Genomic DNA, 12,379 nt, shown 5'->3' with positions numbered 1-12,379 from the left:
CTCTGTTTGGCATCCAGGATTATTCTGAACGGCGAGCAGGTGAGGGCCCAGGGGAGAGTCTGCACAGGGCTTCTTTCCATCTGGGCAGGGAGGGTTGGGTCCAAGGGGAGAAGTTAAGAGCAGTGTTTCCTGAAGAGATCACTGTCAGGGGATTCCAAAGGCGAGGTGGACTACGAGAGTGTTTCTGAAAGAATGTTCAGTCCTGTCCCTACAGGAACTGCAGGGAAGCCCAGCAAGTGGTTTGAGTCCTTCTGACCTCTGAGGTGGACAAAATGCTGTCGACTGGGGAAAAAAAAATCATAATGTGAGAGTTGTGAGTTAAGTTTTATTGGGGGCGAAATAAGGACTATAGCTTGGAAGACGGCATCTCAGATATCTCTGAGAAACTGCTCCAAAGAGGCAGGAGGGGGGTGGGGAAGGTCAACATATATGTGATTTTGATGAAGGGTAAGTATGTGCAATCAAGCATGTATTATTTTTTTGCAGAAGATTTCTGCTTGTCTTGAGGAGCAGATGTCACCAGGAGGGATTTTAGTGCTTTTTTAGATATAAGGAGATGCAAGAATTGGGCTCATATAATCATCTCCTGAGACTATCTAACTAGCTGAAGACTGACTGCCCATTTTCCCCAGAGCGCCTCATTCCTGCTGTCCACCCTGAACTCCCTCCAGAGGGTGTTGAGGGTCAGCCCTGCAGAGGCACCTGATTTAATCCTCATAGAGGTAAAAGGCAAGGCCGATTTGTAGCTGACTGTGCAATGCTTTTAAAGGTGATCTCTTGGTGATTAGGTAAAGCCCTTTCCAGGTCTCTTCTCGTACACTCGCGCGTGCTTTACTGTTCGTAGTCGTGCAGTGCGGGCTAAAGAACTGGACACACGTGCTTGTGAAATAAATGCCGTGTTCACCGTGCTTCTCCTGCCTTCACCCTACCCCCTCCCCTGAAGTAGTTCAGACCGTCTCGTTTTACTTGTCGGCCTTTAAGCTGCAGAAAGCGGTGGAGGCGTGTTTCTGTCATTCAAATGGAAATACTCTCTCCAGCCTGACACCTTGGTCCCCACTCTCCGCTCTCGTTGGTGCTCCTAAGACTGTGGACCTGTGCACCCACCTCCTCTGACTTCTGACAAAGGCTCAGGAGGGCGCTTCCTGAGGCCCCTTTGCAAAGCTGTGGGAAGGTGTTTATGCAGAATATTCACCTTACTCTCACTCTGCACTTTTATGGCTTTTTCTCTGAATGATCTAAACACTCCTCATCCCATCCCCCAGGTCACAATTTGCAAAGTAGGGACTGGGCCCCGGGGTCTGCTGATTGAAGGCCGAGACCTGAATAAGGAATTTGGTTTCCTTAGAGAAGCTTTCTGTATCTGGGCAGAAACACGGAAGGCCGGGTGAGAGAGAAGAATACGGATGTATGGGGGTCACATGAATGGGAAGGTGTATGGTGGCCCCACGTTGCCGCACCAGCTTCAGTGTCTGGGTGTTCATCGTACAGTCATTTATGTTTGTGTGTTTTCATTTTCTTCTTATTCAGATACAGGTAGACCTTTCGTAGACATGCGCAGTGAAATCCCTAAGGTTATAAATATGACCGAAGGGAAGAAGGTGGTCATCCCCTGCCGGGTCTCGTCTCCCAGCATCAGTGTTACTTTAAAAAAGGTAAAACTTCTCTCACCTGCTCTTCACCGCAAGTGAGCAGAATGTATTGTTATTTTCTGTCTCTGGAATAGTTTGCTTACATACTTTTCTATAATAGCTTTTTACTCAGAAGTCTGAGTGCTAGATGTTATACCCATGTGTGTATTTAAATGGAATAAGAGGATAATGTTCTGGGCATAAATCTATGTGAATCACAGAAGAACCAAAATCATGAAAATTTTTATGCATTGCCATAAATTCAAACGTCTGTAAATGTCAGAAAAACCAATTCTATGGGGTATACAAATTAATTATCCAGATTTTGGCTGAAGGCAGAACTGCCAGGCAGGATACCTGACTCTCCAGGCATCTGAGAACTGTTGCTTTGGTCTGAGTTGGGAATTCCCTGATAACAAAAGGCTTATCTTTTGCCGAGCATCTAAACTTAACCTCATAGGGGAAATAAAAAACTATAAGTGAGGGTTTTCTTCATATTATGTTGTAAATTGTGCATGAAGAGAAGGAAAATGATTTCAAGTAAAATCTAATAAAGACAAAATCCCTAAAATGTGCCAAGCCAGGTATTTCAGCTGGTTACTTTAGGGGTAGTGCTAAGTCTGAGAATTAGATAAAAACTCCCCAAATGGAAAACTGCAGTAAATCCTGGGTGCTTAGAGCTTAGGAGAAATGAACACTGTCTAAAGCATCTCCTGGCACTGCCCATCACATAGAAGTTGGGACTCAGGTGGTGACGGTAGTCAAATTGGAAGAATCCAGAGTGATTTTCAGTATCACTGATTGACCCTGAATCCTGAAATGTGATGAGGTATCTCCCTGTCTTCATACCTTGCATTCAGTCCCCTACATTGTGGAGTTACATCTTCAATATCACACTGGGTACCATTGCCAGGAAATATAAAATCGTGGTAGACGAGGTAGAACCCCCAGAGGAGTCAAACTCAGTTGGTAGAAGAAAAAACTGAGGTTTCCAGGGAGTGAGGGGCTTTGGGGGCCACACGGAACATTTTAGCCCACGTTCTGTCTTTTGCTCCCGTGCTCCTTCATCCTTTGCTGATGGTTTTGTTTGCACAGGAGGAGGACCAGAGTGGTTCAGAGCAGAGGCTGGGATCATACAGCCTGGGTTCTTCCTCCCCTCACTGTCCACTTACCTGCCAGAGAGATGGGCAAGTTGTGAGACCTCCCTCCACAACAGTGTCCTCACTGGAGAGATGGGAGAGTTACAGGAGTACCCCTTCACCTGACTGTCAGGAAGGCTACGCGAGGTGCTTGGAAGACACTTAGGACCTCGCCTGGCACAGGCAAGCCCATTCACAGCTTACTATCCATGATACATACCTAACAGTTTAATGCCCAGTAATCAATGTATTATCAAGTGATGTTTTCAAGAGCCTGGCATTACTCCACTTAGTCCAAGACGATAATTGCTCTGTGATGAATATGGAACAAACCATGGGGATATGAAACTTCTTGTTTCATGTAAGCCCCTTGCCTTCTGGCCCTAATGCAGGTTGCTTGTCTGTCTGAGGGATTTTCCCAAATTCTCACCTGCAAGCATTTTGGGAAGGAAAGCTTATTTTCTCTGTTTTCCCACCCAGCTCTATGATACAAAAGAAAAGCAAGTGAGAGAAGCATAAAATTCTAACAAGGATTTTGGTATATCATATATATGTATCGAAAATATTCTAACCTATTACATATATATGCTGACATGACCTTATCATGAGGTCTTTCCCTTCCTGTTCTCTTCCCATCCCTCTTTTCCTAACTTGCTGCCCCTTCCCTCTCCTTTTTCCCCTGCCTACTTCAGTAGAACCCTGGTCAGCTGGTGACAGCTCCCTGGGGCCTACTCTCTTGCAAGGCTGCCCATCTTCCTGCCTCTTTAGGACACATACAGCGATTGCCACAGTTGATGAGCTTTGTAGCCTTTTGCTGTTTTAGCTCTTGTCAGCTAGACATAAAGTGGCTTTGTCAGTGGACTACAACTACTGGCAGTCGTGGATAGACGAGAATAAGAGACACACTTCAGAGGAAAACTGAATGTGTTTTTTGGTGGCGCAGAGAAAGTCCATCAGCCAACCTTTCCCTTAGATTCAGCACATACTTGTTTTCTTGTGTTTTTAAAGCATTTCTCATGTTTTCAAGCATTGACAGATTTCAATCCCGGTTATAAATTTTTCTGAGACTTTCCTTTTAATAGTTTGCACCAAGTTAGAAAAGAAGGTTCTTTCTCCTCCGCACCCTCCCAACCCCCCTGCCAGGGAATGCAGAGCATTCCCAAGTTTACAAGTAGCCTCCTAATGTACTAAAGCATGAAATGCATCCTTTAATTGCTTTCAGTTCTTCATAAACAGGATGCAGTTCATCTCAAACCCACGTAAGGCTCTGGGGACGTGCACCAGGGTGGACATACACTCACTGGGAGAGGCAGCTAGTGCTTTTGAAACAGAAATCTCTGCCATCAGGTCACACATCCCAGTCCGATTCACTCCTTCCACAAGCAGTATACTTGTGGATCGACGGATAGAGCGGTGGAAGGTGGTGTGTACTTTTAAAAAGAAGACAGAGAAGACTTGAGCTTCTTTATGGCAGTTAATGCTATGAATCTTTATAATCTGTTGTGAGAAGGTGATTTGATCCCCGCCCCCCACCTTTTCCAACTGGGGATAAATAATAGTAGTCATCAGACCATTGCCTCTGAAATTGGCTGACAATCTGGCATCAGGGAATTTGGCTCTGCTGCTCTGTGGAGCTGGAGAAGGAAGGCAATGGCACCCCACTCCAGTACTCTTGCCTGAAAACCCCATGGACGGAGGAGCCTGGTAGGCTGCAGTCCGTGGGGTCTCTAGGAGTAGAACACGACTGAGCTACTTCACTTTCACTTTTTACTTTCATGCATTGGAGAAGGAAATGGCAACCCACTCCAGTATTCTTGCCTGGAGAATCCCAGGGATGGGGAAGCCTGGTGGGCTGCCGTCTATGGGGTCGCACAGAGTCAGACATGACCGAAGCGACTTAGCAGCAGCAGCAGCTCTGTGAAACAGTGACCCTTTACTCAAAGTAGAGGCTTTAGATTAACTCTCTGGTGTGCAGGAAAAGGCATTAGGGGAGAATCAAATGGTGGGTTCTTTTCTTCCGTTTGGACTCGCTGTTTAGCAGTACTTCTAGGAATTCGCAAGCACATCATTCCTGACTGTCTTTGGCCTCACATCCTTTTTCAGATCTCTTTGCTCTCAGGAGCTGCAGCATCTGAGAGTTGCCCTCCCTGGTGCAGAGTCAGTACCATCAGTTTCCCCAGAGTGATAATAACCCCAGTGAGTGCCAAGTTAATGCTGTGAATCCTGGCGGACCACCAATGATGCACAGTCCTTTTAAGATAGCCAACTCCTTAACGAATCACGCAAAATGAGATGACAAGGTTTGGCTTGTTAAGAGCTCCCGGTGATGAGACCAAGAAGATAACCAGGCAGCCCTAGTGGAAAAAAATTCCTAATTCATTTTCCTATTGAGCATCAGGCCAGTTTGTTACAGAGACTCCCAGAAGCTTGAAGAGACACAGGGTCCTGCTAGAATTCTGACAAACGACAACTAGGTATGCCCTAGGTGGGTGCAGCTTGCTGCTAAGACTAATAACAAATTATGTTGTTGACAATAATTTATCATGGTTAACGTATCATGTGTTACATGCAAAGAAAACTAAAGAACCAATTATGACAACCTGGAGTTTCTACCTGCACTATTCTCATTTGAGATAAAATTTGTATTTCAACAATTACAAACTATGAGTGAAGCTCTCACCATAGCACTAATATGATTTTGTGAACACACATTTCTTCCTTTTCCAGTTTCCATCTGGTACTCTGATCCCCAATGGAAAAAGAATAATCTGGGACAGTAGGAGGGGTTTTATAATACATAAAGCATCCTACAGAGAAGTGGGGCTTTTGACCTGCGAGACAACAGTCAACGGACATTTGTACAAGTCAAACTATCTCATAATTCGGCAAAGTAAGTGATGTTCCGGAAGCGTGAACGTACACTGGGGCGCTCAAGGGTTAATCTACTTAATGAAACGTTGATTTTTTTTTTTAACGTGACTCCTTATGCTTACAGCCAACACAATCACAGACGTCTGGATAAGCACACCAGGCCCAGTCAGACAACTGAGAGGCCATACTCTCACCCTCAACTGCACGGCTACCACCCCATTGAACACAAGAGTTGAGATGACCTGGAGTTACCCTGGAGGAGTGAGTGACCTCCTTTTCTATTTCTTCTATAGGACAGTATTTAGTTTTTGCAAGTGAGATGCTAAACTGAGTTTTTGAAGTAAGGGAGAAAAAGCAGAATATTCTGATGCCGCTGGCAGAGTCAATAAAGGAGCTTTGGGTTTGGTTCGGGTGCTTCTCTTCCCTGACGTGTTGTGAGTATGATCTGCAGAGATACCGTCTTTTGATGTCTGGAGGTTTTGTTTGGAAGTGTATAGCTGGTATTTCTATTGCATGATTCTGGGTGGAAAAGGGGATTGTTTTATCCTTGGAAACAAGTCTCTAGGATTTAGAGATGAGAAAGAAAGTTATCACAACGTGCCAGGCAGGGGCTATCTTTTGTAACAACAACAGCAAAAAGTTGTTGTCGGTGCGTTAATTGAAGAGACCGGCAGACAGGCAGGCACCTGATTGGAGCATGTTTGGGAAAGATAGTACAACCCAGCCACCGAATATTCTGTTTGTTAAGGGACAAAGGAGTGATTCTGTCTTTCAGAAAAATGGAAAGAATGAAGCCTGAGTTGGGTTCCCTTGTTCAAATTAAACATCCTCGCAAACAATCTTTGTTTTAAATATGTATACAGGGGGAATCTCTGATAAACTGTTGAGAATCGTCCGACAGTGAGTCCAGCGCCACTTCTTATGTGTCTGTATGATTTATGGTTCAGATCCCAGGTAAACCATTGGTTACATCATTCAGGTGGCCCAGTCACAAAGTTAGCTTATGATTAAATTATGTATACATTACATAGCATGTATTAGATGGCATATGTAGAATTAGGATGAGTGCCGCAGTCCCCAGCCACTGTTTTATTTAATTGAAGTACAACTGAGTTACAATGTTAGTTTAGCTTCAGGTATGCAACATAGTGATACAGACTTTTTACAGATTATGCTGACAGTTATTACAAAATACTGGGCTATATTCCCTGTGCTGTACAGTATACATACTTCTTGCTAGGAAAACAGAATAAACTGGCAACAAAAGGTATCACAAAGACCCCATAGGGACATATTAAAGACTCATCAGTCATAAGGTATTTTCTAGAAAATGGTTGAAATAAGATTGCTACAACTTGTGGCAATATGTTCTGGGTTTTGCTAGAAGCCATATATTCTTAATACATGGAAGGAGGGAAGAAATTTTTATCCTTTTAGTGTTGCTGCTGTGAGAGTATGGTGATACATCTGTTGAATGTCCATAACTTTGAAAGTGGCCCTGTTCAATAGACCTTTCTGTGATGGAAGTGGTCTAGTACATTACACGTCACAACATATGCCTAACAGCCTGGGGAATGCGGTCTGTGGGACTAAAGATCTAAGTTGTTAACTGGGTTTCATTTTGACTTAGATAGCCTGTGGCTGCTGACAAGACTGTTGTAAAACCCAGAGGCAGTTTTAGGATACCAAGGTAGAAACAATGAAGATGTTACCAAATTGGGGAAGAAGAGTAGCAACAAGCACAAAATTTCTGATCTAGCATCGTATCCTGCCATTTGGATGTCCTATCTCTTTAGTCTTCTTTTAATCTGGACTAGTCCCTCAGTGTTTTTATCTCTCTTGTTGTGTTGATTTTAACAGACCCCTTCCCTCTCTTCCTCTCTTCCTGGAAGTGAAGTTGCTCAGTCGTATCTGACTCTTTGTGACCCCATGGACTGTAGTCCACCAGGCTCCTCTGTCCTTGGGATTTTCCAGGCAAGAATATTAGAGTGGGTTGCCATTTCCTTCTCCAGGGGATCTTCCTGACCCAGGGATCAAACCTGAGTTTCTTGCACTGCAGGCAGACTCTTTACCATCTGAGCCACCAGGAAAGCCCTCCCTTGAAATACAGCAGTTATTTTGTAGAATACCTGTTATGTTTGGGTTTTCTGGTCTTTCTTCTAATTATTAGACTCAGGCCATGCACTTTGGGCAGGTGCGCGATAGAAGTGCTGTTGTGTCCTTCTCAATGTCATATCTGGAGGTACATGATGCTATCTTGGTCCCATGGTTAAGGTGGTATTTGCCATATTTCTTCATGGTAAAGTAGGAAAATTTTTTGAGACTGTAAAAACATCCCATTTTTAATCATATTTTTACCACCCATTGATGCTAAAGGGAGAAGGGAGAAGTAATATCAACACAAATAGAATTGCTGAAGTTCCCCCAGTCTGGCACGTAGGGACCAATTCTCTTATTTTTGATGGCAATGACTGACATCTTCTTTGTGGTTGCTGTCAAGAAGGGAGAAAATTGTTTAACACATCTGTGCCAACAGGTAGGTAGAATTTATCCAACATGGCACAGAGGGAGAGCTAAGGTCAAGACCCAGAGACTAGTCTGGCCAACTTCCAGAGTCTTTTTCCATGCCTCCTCATGGGGACAAAACGAGAGGAGGAAATAACATATTATGTGTTATAAAATGTAATGCTTGAAAAAAAAAGTAAGAAAAAGAAAGGAGCGAACAATGAAAGGAAAAGACACTGTGACCTCATCTTCGCAAAACCAGGAGTGGATCATTGTGGCCAGGGTACAGTGCTGAGCCTGAGGCCTGCAAACATGGGATCAACCCCAGCCCTAGATTGTTGGCTAAAACTTGCCAAGGGCTTTGCAGGTCCCCAGGCCCATTTCGTGAGGTTTAGCAGAAATTGGCAAGCCTTGTTCAAATAGTGAAATAATGAAACATGGATCCTTAAACCCTAATAGGTGTAGCCAGGATTCATCATCTTTCATTTCTAGAAGGAAGCAAAAAAAAAACCCAGAAAACTCACATGGGGATTTATTAGGAGAAAGCCTGCCATGAATCCACATACTGAAGACAGTCCTTGCCTGAGTTTGTGTCTGATATTGCTGCCTTGAGAACAGGTTACTGCTTAGAGAGGGGCTAGAGGGAAGAATCAGATTTGTACTCAGAAGACCCAAGTTCCCAGGCTACTCTGGTCAGTGTTTTGATGCTTTGATTTCTTCATCCACAAAAAGGCAATTAGCCCACCAATCTCACTGGCTTGTTGCGAGGAACTGTTAAAATAGTGTACATGTGACAGTCCATCTGAAGAACCTGAAGTGCTGAATCAGGGCGCTATGGCACATGTTGGAAACATGTCCAGACAGAGCTGTGGTTCTGGGCAGCTTGCTCTGAGTGGGTTTGCCTCTTAGCAGAAAATTACGGATTGTAGGAATCATTTTAGAAATGCTATAACTCATACATTTTCTTTCTAGGTAAATAAGAGAGCCAGTATAAGGCAACGCATTGACCAACGCAATCCCCACAATAATGTATTCTACAGCATCCTTGTTATTGACAAAGTGCAGAAGGAAGACCAAGGGCTTTACACTTGTCATGTGAAAAGCGGGCAAACGCTCAAGTCTGTTAACACCTCGGTGCATATATATGGTGAGCAACCCTTCCCTGCTTTCCAGTCACTGCAGATTTGGGGCGGGGGGGAGGTGGTGCAGTTCTATAAATCATGTAAATTTTCTTTGGGACAGGAGTTAGCCTGTCATGAAAAAAAATTTGTCTCCCTTCACCCCCTGCCCAAGTGCAAATCACATTAAGTGTTCTTCAACTGTAATACTTTTGCACTGAGTCAAGTATCTTTCCCTTACAAATTTATTGTGGATAATAAGTCAGTTAGATCATATTAGAATCTATACAAAGTTATTTGTTTAGTGTTGCATTGGGCTTCCCTGGTGGCTCAGGCAGTAAAGAATCTGCCTGCAATGCAGGAGACCCAAGTTCAATCCCTGGGTCAGGAAGATCACCTGGAGAAGGGAATAGCAACCCTTTCCAGTATTCTTGCCTGGAGAATCCCATGGACAGAGAAGCCTGGCGGGCTGCAGTCCATGTATTGCAGTCCATGGGGTTGCAAAGAGCTGGACACAACTGAGCAACTTTCACTTCAGTTTACATGAACAAAACAGAAATATACAGTTTTACCTTTAACTTCTAGAAGACATTTCTGAGATCATACTGATTTAGAGAAAGATATGCTGTGATAAATTACTTAGAATTGATGTTCTTTTATCCCTGATTTTATTCCCATGAAATCCTAATATTATTGTTTAATTCCAATAGGCAAATTCTGTCAAGAAAATACTTTAACCTTTTCAGAAGTCTTAAAAACCTAATTTTATTGCTGCCGTTGAAAAGATAACCTTGTAAGGAGCAGAAACTGGAGGACAGTTCTACCAATGCCTTTGATATTCTTTTGACTTGCTCCAGTTGATGTTTTATATCAAATTAGTTGTTCTAGAGCACATGGAACAACTTTCTCCCATGGCACGCATATTGGCCAGGTTGTTTTTTTTTTTTTAGAAGATTCTTTATATGTTTTTGTTATAATATAGATGTTTAAGGTGTTTCTGTTGCCCTGCCACTGGGCTTTTATGTCCCAGGGACCATTTGATTTTGCAAATATTTCACTTGTTTGGGTACTTCTAAATGGTTTTATTCACTGATCAGTACTTGAGCATGTGTGTTAGTTGCTCAGTCGTGTCTGACTCTTTGTGACCCCATGGACTGTAGCCCACCAGGCTCCTCTGTCCATGGGATTTCCCAGGCAAGAATACTGGAGTAGTTTGCCATTTCTTTCTCCAGAGATCTTCCCAATTCAGGGATCAAACCCAGGTCTCCCACATAGTAGGCAGATTCTTTACCATCTGCTGCTGCTGAGTCGCTTCAGTCGTGTCCAACTCTGTGCGACCCCATAGACGGCAGCCCACCAGGCTCCCCCATCCCTGGGATTCTCCAGGCAAGAACACTGGAGTGGGTTGCCATTTCCTCCTCTAAATGCATGAAAGTGAAAAGTGAAAGTGAAGTCGCTCAGTCGTGTCCGACTCTTCGAGACCCCATGGACTGCATCCTACCAGGCTTCTCCGTCCATGGGATTTTCCAGGCAAGAGTACAGCCCCCAGTAATTCAGTTCCATTTACTCCCTGGCTGCACCCTCCTTGAATGGGGTTTTGGTTCGGTTTTGTTTACATATAATCTTTTCTAATGGATTTCTCCCTTCTTTCGTAGACAAGGGATTCATCACTATGAGGCCTCAACAGCAGCAGGCGTTTGAGGCTGTAGCTGGCAAGCGGTCTTACCGGCTCTCCATGAGAGTGAAGGCGTTCCCCACTCCAGAAGTTGTCTGGTAGGATCACAGTCATGTACCTTGCAGCTTAAGACATGCTTTGTCAGTAGGAAGATGCAGGAGCCTTGAGAGACTTGAATTCCTGAAAAGAAACAATATACGTTTCCCAGACAACAGTGGAAGACTAGGGTCTGGGCTGATTTCTAGGCTCGGAGCGGAGTGAGTGGGAAGGGCTGATAGGGAGGACAAATAATGACACAGGACAGAGCAAGGGTTAGGGTGTTTTGAGTGCTCATGCGGTTTAGTCATTCACTCCCTGCGACTAAATTTCTGCCTCTCTAAACCTTCCTATGATGTCAACTTCCTCTGAATGGAGTATGTTGAGCAACGATTAGGAAGCATCTTGAGTATGTAACATGCTCTATTAACCCTGAAGAAGTGGGCCCTTGTGATGAGGATAATAATTCTCTTATAATCGGAAAATAATTCTTTTAGGTACAGCTGGGCTGAAAGTTCCAGTCTTCTTTTAAAAATAAACATTAATAGAGACCAGACTGATTTGGTGGCAGGGGTGCACCCATGGCCCGACTTGAACTAATTACAAGGTTTTCTGGCTGGAAGTTTGCATATTCAGAAATGCTTTAAGCAACTGTTTGTTTTTTTTAATGCAAGCCCAACACCTGATGTAAAACAATGTAATCTGCTGATAATCTGCAATCATTTTGTGAAATCATTTCTAAATGCCAGGATCTTTGGCCCAAGCCATTGCATTCCAAAGAGTATACTACACAACTGATTAGGAAAACAACCCACACAATATAGAATCTCAACCAGAGCTTGTTTTGCTTTCGATATTAAATGGGTGTAGCATTTTAGTTTTCCTCTAAATCATTAATAGGGCATTAAAGAGAAAATGAGACTTTGTGCTCTGTCCCTTCTTGTCGTTGCAGTAGAAGAGAGGTTTTGTTTCATAATATCTAAAAAGTTTAATAGTAAATTTCCTATGAATGTATGTTATTCCAATAGAAATATACACTCCACTCTAGGAAGTACATAGCCCTCTGTTCAACACTGCTAATTTCTCCAGTAGCTAAGTAGCAAAGACCTAAAACAAACAAAAAAAACCCAATTTTGAAAGTAATGACTTGTTCATAAGAAATAATTTAAAGTAATACTAAAATGGGATTTATAATCACAGCAAAATGCGTGGTTTAAAATCACACATTTTGCTGCTTTGGAGATGAGACCTACTAGGAATTAGAATTTGTTTGCTTGCCTATGAACTAATGCCATTGCTAACATTACAGCTTTATGCAGAACACAATAAATTCCTACTTGTTTAGTCGCTCAGTCATATCTGACTCTGTGACCCCATGGAATGTAGCCCACCAGCTTCCTCTGTCCA

At 43.3% G+C, this 12,379-nt stretch overlaps 1 protein-coding gene across 1 annotated transcript in view; it reads left to right on the top strand.

The window, feature by feature from the left end:
- Positions 1 to 12,379, top strand: part of FLT1 (fms-related tyrosine kinase 1) — a 174,945-nt gene that overhangs the window by 29,948 nt on the left and 132,618 nt on the right. The window contains exons 3-7 of the mRNA XM_010851233.1: positions 1,528 to 1,652; positions 5,495 to 5,657; positions 5,763 to 5,899; positions 9,116 to 9,290; positions 10,917 to 11,034. Coding sequence (XP_010849535.1) covers positions 1,528 to 1,652; positions 5,495 to 5,657; positions 5,763 to 5,899; positions 9,116 to 9,290; positions 10,917 to 11,034 — 718 coding nt within the window. The remainder of the gene's footprint in view (positions 1 to 1,527; positions 1,653 to 5,494; positions 5,658 to 5,762; positions 5,900 to 9,115; positions 9,291 to 10,916; positions 11,035 to 12,379) is intronic.

The sequence above is a fragment of the Bison bison genome, unplaced genomic scaffold (assembly GCF_000754665.1).
Source record: "Bison bison bison isolate TAMUID 2011002044 unplaced genomic scaffold, Bison_UMD1.0 scf7180017864299, whole genome shotgun sequence".
Lineage (NCBI taxonomy): Eukaryota > Metazoa > Chordata > Mammalia > Artiodactyla > Bovidae > Bison > Bison bison.
This window is presented reverse-complemented; position numbering and strand designations above follow the sequence as displayed.